Consider the following 13,817-nt stretch of genomic DNA (forward strand, 5'->3'; position numbering starts at 1 on the left):
GAAAATGCTACAGGACAGTTCTGCTCTGTCACATTGGTCGCCATGAGTCTGAATTGACTGGACGGCACCTAACAACGTTCAGTCTTGGGTTGTTGTCATTTTCCTTGGTTTGAAGCCTGTATTTTGAAGCAGAAAGGAAGCCCAGCAGGGGTATTTGGTTGGTCAGGTCAGCTGGGGCAGCTTGAAAAGTATGCCTTCCTCTGGTTCTTTTTAATCCCAACGCCAACAGCAATTGCTTACTGCCTGCGCTTATCTTGGCTCCTCCAGCACCCTTGACACGACTGTTTATTAGGTGACAAAGAGTAAGCCTGCTTCTTTGAGCAGGGCCACTAAGGGTTAAAGAGATCCTTCCCCACCGGGCAGAGAGAACTAGACGAGTGCTAACAACCAGTTCTCCAAATTCTCTAAAAAGAACGCTGGCAGTGCAATGGTTAAGCACTCAACTACTAACTGAAAGGTTCGAACCCACCCAGAAGCTCTGTGGGAGAAAGGCTGTTGTTGTTGGGTGCTGCTCAGTCAATCCCAACTCACAGTGATTCTACAGGACAAGATAGAACTGCCCCCATAGGGAGCAGATCACCAAGTCTTTTCTGCTGCAGAGCTACTGGTGGGTTTGAACTGCTGACCTTTTTGTTAGCAGCCAAGCACTTAACCATTGCAGCACCAAGGCTCCTTCTCCCTAGAAAACCCTATGGGGCACCCTAGTCTGTCCCATGGCATTGCTATGAGTTAAAATCTACTAAAGGGCACACAGCAAGTTCTCCAAACACTCAAGCATCAAACAACAATAAGTACAAATGGATACCTTTAACACATTTCTTTGTAGTCTTCTTGCTGGTGACGTCTAACTCTATGTCAAGTTCATCAGGATCTTGACCTTCTTCCTTAACTGCCTACTAGGAAAAAACAAAATTTACAACATTATCAAATGCTGCCTGGCACCGGCTGTTCTTCATAAGTAACAATCTCCCAGTAAACAAAAGCAATTCCTTCTTTGTAAAACTCAACTCTGCTTCTGCTATCTGGGACTGCAAGCCCAAAAGGCACAGGATGGACTCAGTACAACTTGGGTTCTCTCTGGGCCCAATGCCCAAAGTCAAAGGAAAGGCACACCGCAGGGGTCTGTGAGCCGGAGCTCCAGCAATGGGGTCAATGACCAGGTCTGAAATGGGCACTGCCCAACCTCCTAACTTTAAGTTAATGCTGAAACAAGTAACGGACAGGCTGAACTTGATCCTGCATGGGTGAAGGGCTGGGTGGTGTTCAACAGGCCATCTTTGACCTCTGGGGAAGAGCAAACTGCCAGGTTAGGTTGAAGGTTGGTGGTTTCACTCATGAGGTATTTCAGTGCCTTCCATGTCCTTGGCATAAGAGTGGTCACTCAAACGGGAACTGACAAGGTTTCTACCCTGAAGCTTGTTCTAATAGTGGAGAGAATCCCCACGTATATTGGTTTGTGCTAACAGACTGCACAGGATGATAAAGTGGAAGACGGGGAGATGGAGCAACACTTTCAACAGGGCAGTTAAGGAAGTGACATATCACACAGACCAGAAACGATAAGGGGAGGAACAGTCCAAGCTGAGGGCACAGCAAGTGCAAAGGTCCTGAGGCAGGAACGGGACCAGCCCGCTCTTCCTGTAAAATCTCAAAGACTCTTCACACTCCCTGTTAGGTCGGCGACCCCATGCTCCAGGGGAGGAAACTGAGACGCACGGAGAGAGAGCAAGGCACTTAGCCAAGGTCATAGAGTTGAGACTCAAAGCCGAGCCCCGGGAGGAGGCCAAAGGCCACCCGGGTGGCTAAAAAGTCCGGCTTTCAGAGCACTTGAGGCGAGGGGTTGAAGGAGGGAAGGGAGCAGGGCACAGCGTGGAGTGGTGACGGGCCAAGGTCACAAAATCGGGTCCCCGGGTCCCGGACAGCTCGAGCCGGGGTCCCTACGAGGGGGACGGGCAGGGACGCCCCGGGCCCGGGCTCCAGGCCAGCAAGGGGGCGTGCCTCGGCCCCCCACGCCACCCCGGGGCCCCAAGCATCACCTTTTTGAGCCGCTCCATCAGGGCGCTCTTGTTGCCGCCCGTGTCCAGGTTCCGTTTCTTCAACTCCGCCCGCAGATCGATCACACGCAGATCGCTGAGCCGCCGCGTCCCGGTCTCTGAGGCGCTCGAGTCGACAGCGGCCGTGTCAGAGCCCGAGTCGCCCGGCCCTGCTAGAGTCTCCGCCATCCTGGGCTTCCCGTCTCCGTCACCTACTTCCCACACCGCCGGCAGCTGTAGAGGCTCTGAACACAAAATGGCGCCGCCTTAGAGGAAAACGCACTCGCTTCCTCCCGCCCCGCTTTCCGGCGCGCATGCGCGCTGCCCCAACCAGCGTTCTTAACCTCCCGCGCGCTCGCGCGCCGACCAACCGCACGCTCCCCGCCACAACGCGCAAGCGCCGTAACTGCAGCACGCAAGTTTCTCGGCCATCCCCGGCGGGAGGCTGCTGGGGCGCAACGCGCCTGCGCGCACCCCCCGCCAAGGCTTTTACCGCGCATGTGCAGATGCGTCCCGAAGCGTCGTCCTCGCGCCGAGTGCGTCTGCGCAAAAGCGAGGCGCGCCGGGGCGGCTGGAGCGGTTCCCTCTCAGGCGGCGCCATTTTGTGCTAGAAGCCGAGATTCAACCGGCCCGGTTCTGTGTGAAGTGGGCGGCGGAGCCAGGGTCCCTGGAATGGCGGAGACTCTGTCAGGCCTAGGCGATTCGGGTGCGGTGGGCGCAGCTGCTCTGAGCTCCGCCTCGTCGGAGACCGGGACGCGCCGTCTCAGCGATCTGCGGGTGATCGACCTGCGGGCGGAGCTGAAGAAACGGAATCTGGACTCCAGCGGCAACAAGAGCGTTTTGATGGAGCGCCTGAAAAAGGTAGATCTTTGGGGGGTGGGGGTGAAAAGAGGGTTGAGGGTCCCCGCGGCCGCGACGGTTGTTTCCTCGCCCTCAGGTCCGCCCCCGGCCCCGTTTGAGGCCTGCCCGGCCTGGCGCGAGTCCCCGCGCATCGCGCCGCTCTCGGCTGCCCCCAGGCCCCAGCGGGAGCTTAAAGGCCGAGAGCGTGATTTCTGAGGCCAGCGGGGCCCGGGTTCAAATCCCAGCGCTGCATTGTGGCGGGGAAAAGAGGAGGGGAAAAAAAAAAAAGCAATGCGGACGGGGGAAACGGTCTCGGTCCGCAGCTCGTGGTGACGGGTGACATCGGCCACGGGCTTGTGTTTTCTGCATCAGCCACTACGTCGAGGGCTTTCCTCTCGTTGTCTCATCCTATCGTCTGTAACTAGACTTGGGAACCTGAAATGTTCACCTTAAGGGACTCGGCCAAGGTCACACGGCCAGGAAAGGGTGGCGTCGGGGTTTGAATCCAGGCCGGCTGGGCTCCTGAGCGCGTTTTTCTCTGGGAAGATCCTCCTCGACCGTTAGGGCCCAAAAGCCCGGGGTATGGGGGTCAGTTACAAAATAAACAAAGAGGAAAGCGTTTAACGATTTACCAGCACTAATCGGGAGGAAATGAGAGGATGATGGTATTTAGTTATTGTTAGGTGACGTGGGTTGATTGCGACTCACAGCTACCCCATGTGTTACAAAGTGGAACTGCCCCTATAGGGTTTTCTTGGGTGTACTTTTTATGGGAGCAGATCGCCAGGCCTTTCTTCTACAGAGTAGCCGGGTAGGTTGTAACTAAGCTTTTCAGTTAGGATATCTCGCTTAATCTGCGTGCCATCGAGGCTCTTAGTATTTACTCAAACCGATTACCGTCGAGTCGGTTCCAACTCATAGCGACCCTGTACAACGCAGTAGAACAGCCCCAAAGGGTTTCTAAGGAATGGCTGGTGGATTCAAACTGCTGGCTTCTTTGGTTAGCAGCTCAAGCTCTTAACCACCACTCCACGAGGCCTCTTTGGTGTTTACAGTAGCAAATAAATGTATAGTACAGTAAGGCTTAGAGAGGAGTGAAGGAGAGCTGCGGAGCTTCACCAAGAGACGAGTAGGGACTCAGGGTTCTGCCAGGCCTTAGTGGCCTAACCATGGGCAGGCAAGGCATTTAATCCCATCTGAACTTGCTTTTTCTGTGCAAAGAAGAGAATAATGGTGCTTTCGTTTTAGGATTAAATTGAAGAGCATCAAATGGGCTGGGCATATTGCCTGGCCCATCTAAATAAGTCATCGCTATTTTATCATAGCTCATAACCGGGTTATCATAGCTCGTAACCAAAAGGTTGGCAGTTCAGATCCACCAGGCGCTCCTTGTGTGGGGCAGTTCTCCTGTGTCCTGCAGGGTCGCTATAAGTCGGAATCAGCTCGAAGGTAGCGGGTTTATCGTAGTTCACTCTTTTGCCACCATTTTGTTACCTGCAAAACAGGGGCTCTAACCTGGCGCAGTACTGAGTGGTGTTTCATTCTGTTGCGCACGGAGTTCCTAGGAGTCAGAACTGACTCGACGGCACCTAGCAACAACCCCGTCTTGAGAATTTTATTCTGAGGGATCGATGTGAAAAGCACAATTAAGTAAGTTAGTGCGCTTTTAAGGAGCCTGGTGGTGCAACGGTTAAGCGTTTGGCCACTAACCCGAAAGTTGGAGGTTCAAACCCACCCAGCTATACTGCCAAGAAAACCCCCTGGGGCAGTTTTACTCTCTTGCGTGGGGTCACCATGAGTGTGAATAAACTCAACAACACCTAACAACAGTGCCCTCCTACTCTCCTTGCATTTTCCTCATTCTTTTTGACTTCCTTCTTTGCTTGCCCAGGCCTTGGTATCTCTCCAGGGTAATGTCTCAGCCTTGCCACCTACCCCCCAACCCTGTCCTGCAGACGGTGGGGCTGGTGACTCATTCCACCCTTCTGTCTCCCAAACAACCGAGAATCAGGATTTCATTATATATTGGTATTAAGAGGAAGTAGGAATTATTTCCCGTTTCCCTGATGAGGAAGATGAAGCTCACCAAATGAAAAACCAAACCCAGTGCCTTCGAGTTGATTCCGACTCATAGCATCCCTATAAAATGAAGCTCAGGAGGGGTTATTTGACTTGCCCAGGGTTATTTGGGCTTTTCTAATGGAAGCCTCTGTTCTTTTTACTATGAATACTGTCTCCTTTTAGGCAGGGCAAGGAAGTTCTCTGACCAAGATGTGACCAAGAGGGTGGGAAGACGTGGTCTATTTTTCTTACCGATAGCGGGGCTCCCGTCAGCAAAGCCTAATCGAGGGTTTTTACCCTGTCCTTCCCAGGCAGCACGTGAGCCTGTATATACTCTACAAAGCTGGTATGATGGTATTGAATCTTCTTGTCAGTTTGCTGGCTGAGAGACTGGCTGTCGCTCCAGGAATCCCCCATCAGTATCATCTCTGAGGGGACAGATTATCCCTCCTCCTCTCTCAAATACCATCAGCGTATACTCCCGTCTGCTCTCCCGGCCAAAAAGGATACCGCTGTTTTTCTCTCCTGCTTTTGTCATCCAGTTAATATCTCTCTTATTTCTCTAAGAAGGGCAAAGGAACAGGAGATGGAGGGAACACTAATTTTGCAAAGGTCTACTCATGAGTTCTGCTCCATCCTAAAGAGTCCCTGTGAGTCGGAATTGATTCCGCGAAGCAGGTTTTTTTTTTTTTTTTTTTGGTGGAGTGGGGGAGGTCAGTACTAGTCGGGATTGACGCAATAGCAACTAAAAACATTGACGATTTTATAAGGATGACTCAGCACACAGTCTCCCTCAGGCTAACCTTGTAAACACTGCACCCAGGAGAGACACACTGAGGGCCGGAATAGGACCCCTCCCACCTGGGGCAGTTCTTCCCTTCTGCTCCTTTTGTTGCTGGCTCAGGGTGTTGCGTAACTGACTTTCCTGAGGAAGAGGGTGAGGGACTTTCTGGTTTGCTTTTCTGACCCTAGAGCAGAGCTCCTACTTCTGGTTCCCGTGAGAGCAGAGACTTTCCTTGCGTCTGCTACCAGACTAGCTGTGGAGCCCCTAAACCGTGTTCCGGGAAACTCCGTGATAATCTTTAAGACTTCTGACCTCCCCCGCAAAAGAAAAAAACCAAACCCGTTACCATTGTATATTTCAACTCATAGCAATCCTGGAGGACAGAGTAGAACTGTCCCATAGGGTTTCCCAGGCTGTAAATATCTGTGGTAGCGGACTGCCAGATCTTTTCTCCCACGGAACAGCTGGTGGGTTCGAACTGCTGGCCTTTTGCTTAGCTGCAGAGCTTTTGCTTTTAAAACTCCCTCTAAATAAAACACAGGATTTAAAGTGGGTTTAAGGTAAACTTGTGTTCACAAGGTATCATAGTAAAAAGAGAAAGGGATATCAGTAAAATCTAAACTCGAAGCCGGCTTTCTAGGGATGCCATCATTGGGATTGTTCATCACTGGTATGCTGAGTGCCTACTAGGTGTCAGACACTGCTGAATATGGGGGCCATTCGAGTGAAGGACTGGAGCTCTTGGTGTGGGAGTCAGGTTTGCTCAGAGATCTAATTCAGTATCACATGAGGCAGGGTCACCTAGTTGTTGAGAGTAGGATCTTAGGGGTCAGTCACAGATGCAATTGTGATTGGATGAGGTGGCGTGTGTCGAGTCTGGTACTATGCCTGACACACGTTAGAAACTCCGGGAGGCCAGTAGTGTTAGCGCTCTATCCAGACAGTACCGAATGCAGGCATGGCATGAGGGAGGTTAAACAGCACACTGTTGGATAAAGTCAGGAAATCACAAAGTGTGCCTTTCTGTTTGAGTTAATGTAGTTCCCTTGGGCCCAAGAATGGAATGGAACAGATTGTGGTGGTGATAATACTTAAAAGAAGCCTGACGTTTGTCGAGCGCTTGCTTTACGCGGATTATAGAGCCCTTGCAACAGCTTTCCAGGGTACGTACTATTATTAGCTCCAGGTTTCGGAAGAAAAGGAAACTTAGGGCAATTGAATAAACTTGCCCAAGACCACACAGCTCACAACGTAGTCTGCTCCGCAGCCCTTGCTCTGACATAGAGTAAGAGATGGTGGGATAGCTCTTGGGCGAGAGGGGCATTTCCACCTCATCAGGTCTTTAAGTCCTCTTCTCACCTGAAGGTTTGTTCTGGAAGTCGGTCGTGTACTGGCTTTTTTGGTCAACTTTTTTTTTATTCTCCCTTTAGGCGATTGAAGATGAAGGGGGTAATCCTGATGAAATTGAGATTACCTCCGAAGGAAACAAGAAAACATCAAAGAGATCCAGCAAAGGTATCAAGGGTTTTATAAACATTCCTGATGTTGAGAGCTAGGTTTACTTGGGCACGTGGGGAGTCCTGTGGCTTCACATGTTCTCTCGAGATCCCAGCATTGCATGGTGTTACCATGGTACCTGGCAAAGGGAATGGGAGGAAGATTCAGGCTTCTATTCGTTTTCCTGTGTACGGTTGGCAACTGCGTGTACTTACCCAGAACCTTCAAGTTCTTTAAATACAGAGTATTTAAGGTTGAATTTTCACTTGCTCTGACTCGTAGAGAAAACTTCCCTTTTAAATATCACCTGGCCAAAACAGAAATGTTAGTTTTACAGACATTTGTTTCAAAAACTGCCTACAGAATAAAAGCACATTCCACATGGCCTTAATGACCCTCCCTGTCTCTCCCTTTCCTGTTTCCTGTCCCGCCTCCTCCCTCTAATACATCTTGGGCTTTAGTCAAGCCCCGAACACAGGGTTCACTCTCTTGGCCCTCTGTGCCTGAGCTTAGGTGCTTTGCCCACTCCTCTTCCCCACCTGTCTGTTTCCAGGGCCTAGTTCATCAAGAGACTACTTCCGATCCCACAGTAATAATTTCTTCCTCCGTAGGTCCCCCACACTCCCATAGCCTAGATCCTTATCCCTTGATTTTAGACTTATGTCATCCTGCCTTGTCATAGACAAATTGTAGAGTACAAGGGCCATATCTTCCTTATCTTTCTCTTCTCCCTCAGTACTGACTGAGTACTTTAACTCAGTGTAACATTCAACTACTGTTTGAAGAAGGAACAAGCTAAAATTGGGTCTTTGGACTGTCCTGAAAGTTCTCTTGTAATTTAAGGTCTTATTGCTCAGGCACCAAAACAAAATGAAATCTTTATGTTACTCTGCACCTGGTCAGCAGTGAAGAATTGGGTTTGAGATGTCTCAGAGGCAGGCACCAGTGTCAGCCAGACAGTTTGATGTAAGCCCTGGGATAACAGCAGTCAGTGACTTCACTTTGAAATGAAATCACTTCTGTAGTCTGCGGTACATGATGCATTTTTGGCTTTGCCAAGTAAATGTGTGTGCCAATGCAAAGAGTACTGGAAAATCAACACACAAAACCAGTTAAAGACTATCGCAGTGAGGGGAAAACAGCCTGTACATCTCCTTTTTGGTCCCCCCCTTTTTTGTCTTTTAATAAACATTTACATAAAAGCTCTTTTAAAAATACACTCATTGAGTGAAAAGAATAGCTGTTTTTTTCTCTGTCGGGGCAACCCACCGTTAAAAGTTTGGCCGTACTGTTGCAGACTTTTTTGTGGGAATGCAGTCATTTGAAATAAACACTTACAAACAACTACCTGGTGTGTAAAGATACATAAAGTGGTTTTTTGTCCTTTTAAAGAAAATAAGGTTCTACTCTAGAAGTCCCTGTGGGGCGGTTCTACTTTGTCACTTGGGTTCTCTTAAGTCGAAATTGCCTGATGGTACCTAACAGTAACAACTACAGGTAATGTTCTGTAATTTTCATTTTTCAATCAACACGTCAAGGATATCTTTTCATGGTGCTACAGCTAAAGCAAATAGACCTCATTCTGATTTGACAGCTTAATAGTAATTCTCCTTGTGAATGTACCACAACTACGTTCCTCAGTCACCTGGTGAGGTGGTTGCCAGTTTTCACTCAGCACTTCCAACTTTCAATGGTGCCAATAACCAGTTGTAGAAATACATTTTTCTATACAGTACTAGAAATCCAGAGTCAGGTTGGTTGTGCAATTTATTTTCATATAGCTACAGACAAATTGCTCTCCAACAGGCTGTTAATATTGGTTAATACAACTGGTTAATACTCCTATCAGTAGAGGTAAGGGTGCCTATTTCTTGAAATTCTCGTTTAACAGAGAATGTTCTCTTTCTAAATGTTGCCTATTGTATAGAAGAAAACTTCCGTTATAGTAATCTACATTTTTCCACAGGTAAAAGTTTTATTTGCGTTTCCTCACAGATTAACCGACTTCTCATAATTGGGCATTTATGTTTTCTGAATTGCCTTTTAATGCCCTTTGCCCGTTTTTCTCCTGGGTTGTTTGTCACACTGAGTTACAAGGGTTTTATATAAAATGTTGCTGGTATTTTTTTCCCAGTCTGTCACCTGACTTTACTTGTTTGTGGTGTTTTGGTGTTCAGGTTTTAATTTTTTATGTAGGCAGAGCTGTCTACCTATTCTGTGTGGCTTCTGTATTTTATATTGTGTTTAAAGAGGCCAACTTTTGCTTTAAATTTGTTTTAAAAATCCTATGTTATGACGTAATGTTTGTGGTTATGTTTTTACACTTAGATTTTTAATTCATTTGGAATTTGTTTTTGGATTTGGTACTAGGTAGGTAGTATCCAAAATATAGAATATTTCTGTCACCCCAAAAAGATCCCTTGTGCCCATTCCCAGTTACCCTCCAACCAGTGTTGTGATCACCGTAGATTGGTTTTGCCTTTTCTACAACTTCCTATAAAATGGACTATGCAGTACAAACTTCTGTCTGGCTTTTGCTCAGTGTAGTAAGTTACTTTCTGAAATTTAAAGTAAGTTTTGATATTTAACGGAACAAGCCTGTAAACTCTAATGAATGATTTTCGAGTGCTTTATCATTAGATTTTATTAATATTTTAACTAATGATAAAACCTTTTTTTTTTATCTTTTTTAACCCTTTTGTAGGTTGTTTTTTTTTTTTAATTTTTTCATGATGCTGTGATTTTTCACTAATGGAATGGATGTTGAACCATGGTTGGTAGTTTATTATTACTTGAAAAAATGGAGTGCCCATTGCAAGTGGGGCATGTCAGTCTCATGTTCCGTGTAGCATACCACACATGTGGGACATACCCGTCCCATGGTGCATCACACTGCCTAGTTACACGTGAGCCATAAAGTGTCTTACTCGATTTTCCGAAAAAAAAAAAAAAAAAAAAAAAACACAGGAAATACTAACTGGACATTGTGCTCGCTGCACATCTTTGTTACCGGTTTGATTTAGAGTGGGCCGTATTAGTACCCAGGCGGCCCAGGGGATAAAAGCTACAGCTGCTGACCAGTTCACATCCGCCAGGCACTCCTTGGAAACTGGGGCAGTTCTGCTCTGTCGGATAGGCTTGCTATAAGTCGGATTCGACTCAATAGCGATGGGGTTTTCTTTTTCTTTTTTTTTTTTTAAATTGGTACCATGTTCCGTGAGAGCACATCTCACACGTGGGACATTCTGGTCCCATGGCCCAGGAAGTGCATCACATACTGTTGTCACCCCAAAAATAACTCATCTGCTTGAATATTTCTGAATGCTGGTAACTTCCCAGTAACACAAAGCAAATAGTAAGCATATTTGAAAGCCTCATCTCACCGTACAGAAGCCAAAATGGAAGTTGCATACAATCACTCCTCCAGAAAGCATCCCCTCATAGGAATGGTTCTAAACATTCAAATGTGGTGCAGACCAACTTCCTTGTTTTTTAGGCAGTTGCACCAGTATCTGCCACAATGCCAGACATACTAAAGTGGCTCAGTTGCCTGGCAGTAAACCTCCTGGGGTCAAAAATGTAACATGGGCATGTATATCCTATGGTCCACAAAAGGGTTAAAGAACAAATAACTTCAGCTTTCTTCCAAAATAGTTTTGCACCAGTAATTTGCTTAGCAGAACCTTTTCTTACAATTTTCAGCAAAGTAAATTTCTTTGTATTGGCATTACCAGAAAGTCCAGATTAGTAGAATGTTCTTTGGTGTTTGAGAATATTTTATAACTGAAAAAGCGGAGTCACATATTTGCTCTTTAAGGTGTTACCTAACTCCACCTTGCTGGGTTGTTTTGAGTTTTCGTTTGTTCTGACATAATTTCAGACTTACAAAAAAGTTGCAAGAATAATAAAAGAATTCCCATATATCCTTCACTTAGATTTTCCTTCCCCGCCTTCTTGTTCTGTATATTTCTCTCCCCACTTACGCATATACACACGTATACCTTGCCCCAAACTATATGAGAATAAGTTGCAGATGTGTGCCCATTTGCTAGACACACTGTAGTATATCCTAAAATCAGGGATATTACATAATCAGAAGTTATCAAAATAACTTAATACTGATATAATACTGTTACGTAATTACAAGCCCATTGAGATTTAGTCGTTTGTTCCAGTGATGTTCTTTATAGCCAAAGAAAAAGCCATCCAGGACTGCATTGCATTCAGCTGCCTTGTCTGTCTTTAACCTGGACAGTTCCTAAGACTTCCTTTGTATTCGTGACATTACCATTTTTGAATGGTAGAGACTACTTATTTTATAGCCTGTTTTTAATTTGTTTTCGAATGCATTTTTTTGCCTGGTGTGGTTAAGGTCTTTGGGTGGTGTAAACACTTTGCACACAACTGCTAACCTAAAGGTTGGTGGTTCACATCCACCTGGTGGCACCACGGAAGGATAACCTGACTATCTGCTTCTATAAAAGTTACAACCAGAAAACACTATGGAGCAGTTCTCATCTGTAACACGTGGGGTTGCCATGAGTTGGAATCAACTGGAAGGAAACAGGTTTTTTTTTTGTTTCATTATTGTTGGTTTTGGGTTTGTGTGTTTGTTTTTTTTCCCCCATGATTAGATTTCGATTATACACTTCGTTACAAGTACCACCCAAAGTGTTAAGTTCTTCTCAGTGTATCACATCAGGAGACACAAGCTATCAATTTCAACCATTACCAGAGATGTGAACTGACCATTTATTAAAGTGATATTGGCCAGGGTTCTCCATTGGAAAGTTACTATTTACCCTTCATAATTGTATCTCTGGGGAAAATACTTTGAGATATGTAAATAGCTTGTTGATTTTCCACATTTCAGCATCCACTGATTCACGTTTGAATCAGTTGTTATGATGGTTATCTAATGAGGATTTTCTTAAATAATTAAGTAATTAAATTGTAACTTAAAATTGTATAGGGAGCCCTGATGGTGCAGTGCTTAAGCTTTTGGCTGCTGTGCTAACCTAAAGGTCGGGGTTTCGAACCCACCAGCCACTCTTAAGGAGAAAAACTCCCATAAAGGGGTGATCCGCTCCCATCAAGGTGGTGGTGGTGTTTGCCATTGATTCTTGACTCATAGCAGCCCTATAAGACAGATTAGAACTATTCCGTCCAAATAGTGATTTTGTAATTTTATTATTCCTTCTACATTTACTAGTTGTGTTCTACTGTAAGGGATAGCTTGCCTTTCTTCCCCATTTATTTACATCAGTGTGAATTCAAGGATCCTTATTTTATTCGATAGGTTATAAGCCTGTACTGTCATTTTTTATTTTGACACTCAAATTTGTCCTAGTGGGATCCCCTTCAGGCTGGTTCCTGTGTCTTTTGACATGTCCACCTCATTCTTGGAGTGTATCTTTGCTTTCTGGCCCGAGAGAGTGTTCCAGGCTCACTTGTACTTTCCTGCCCCATCCCAGCAATCGGTCATTTCTTCAAGGAACCTTGGTTCCTTTTTTTTGGAGAGTGGTGTTAGAAACCAATATCTGGGCACTCTGATGTGCTCTCTGCTCTGATGTGCTCTTTGCTCCAGGGACGTCTTCCTAGACCAGTGCCGGGTGTGTGAAGTCCATTGGGGTGGGTGTGATGTTAAATACCATCAAAGCAGTCAGAAGTGAGCCAAAGACACGTAGAAATGTGAAATTACAATAGGTTATCGGTTGGTTATCTTGGATTTTTGAGGTGGCAGTTGTAGTTTCTGCAAATCAAAGACTTAAGTAAAACGAACATTTAAGTGTATGTAACGTTCTTAAATTAGAGGAGTCCCTGGGTGGTGCACATGGTTAAGTGCTTCTAGCGTAGGAGAAAAGTTGGTTGTAGAAGAAAATGGTGAGCCCTGGTTCTGCCAGGTGAAAACCTGCTGCTTTTCTCATCAAGGGGAGAAATAAAGTAAAAAGAGCAGCCAGTTTATGGTAACCTACTTAGATTTTTGCCTCATAGCTAGAAGAGATTTGTACAAAAACCAACATACATGTTCTAGAATTATATCAGCTTTATTAAATATGTAATTATTCTGTGGAAAGTTGCTGGTATTTACAAAGATCTCTGAACTGATCTCTGAACATGTTTTGAAGCTCAGAGCACGTCCTCCCATAGAAATGATAGAAAATGGGAGTCAAGTTCCCAGCCAGTCCACCAACAGCTAGCACATGAAGTATTGAATCTAGCATTAGACGGCCTTCTGTGTTTAAATAAGATACTCCTGAAAACACGAAGGAAATTAGAATATGGAAAAATCAGGTAATACACACTTACGCGACATAAGGAAATCCTTATCCCTGAAAGAGGTTTACAGAAAATAAAAAACAAGCCTCAATTATGATATAAATGATTAGATTTGGGGTTTTTGTCTTTTTTTTTTTTTTTTTTTTGCCCCAAGTGTTAAATATTTTATACAGTTACAAGATTATGTTAATTGCTGGAAGTGGATTAATCATTAAACATAGGCAAGTTAATTTCTGTTTCCCTTCTCTTACTTGCAGCAGTACTTAGTAACCTTGAAAAATTGATACTCACACTGAGAAAAAGACCTGGTAGAAAGTGAGTTT

General features: G+C 45.6%; 2 protein-coding genes across 4 annotated transcripts in view; one reads left to right on the forward strand and one right to left on the reverse strand.

Annotated features, from left to right (window-relative positions):
* The window catches only part of SAFB2 (scaffold attachment factor B2), a 36,759-nt gene extending 34,446 nt beyond the window's left edge, over positions 1–2,313 (reverse strand). Inside the window, exons 1-2 of the mRNA XM_049876501.1 lie at positions 2,037–2,313; positions 806–893 (exon numbers count right to left, since the gene is read on the reverse strand). Coding sequence (XP_049732458.1) covers positions 806–893; positions 2,037–2,222 — 274 coding nt within the window. The 5' untranslated portion in view covers positions 2,223–2,313. The remainder of the gene's footprint in view (positions 1–805; positions 894–2,036) is intronic.
* Positions 2,314–2,562: 249 nt separating this feature from the next.
* SAFB (scaffold attachment factor B) overlaps positions 2,563–13,817 on the forward strand; it is a 34,357-nt gene continuing 23,102 nt past the window's right edge. For 2 of the 3 annotated variants that reach the window (XM_049876498.1, XM_049876499.1), the window contains exons 1-2: positions 2,563–2,894; positions 7,149–7,233. In XM_049876498.1, the coding sequence (XP_049732455.1) occupies positions 2,706–2,894; positions 7,149–7,233 (274 nt within the window). In that variant the 5' untranslated portion in view covers positions 2,563–2,705. The remainder of the gene's footprint in view (positions 2,895–7,148; positions 7,234–13,817) is intronic. The other variant, XM_049876500.1, reaches the window with a different exon arrangement.

The sequence above is a fragment of the Elephas maximus genome, chromosome 3 (assembly GCF_024166365.1).
Source record: "Elephas maximus indicus isolate mEleMax1 chromosome 3, mEleMax1 primary haplotype, whole genome shotgun sequence".
Lineage (NCBI taxonomy): Eukaryota > Metazoa > Chordata > Mammalia > Proboscidea > Elephantidae > Elephas > Elephas maximus.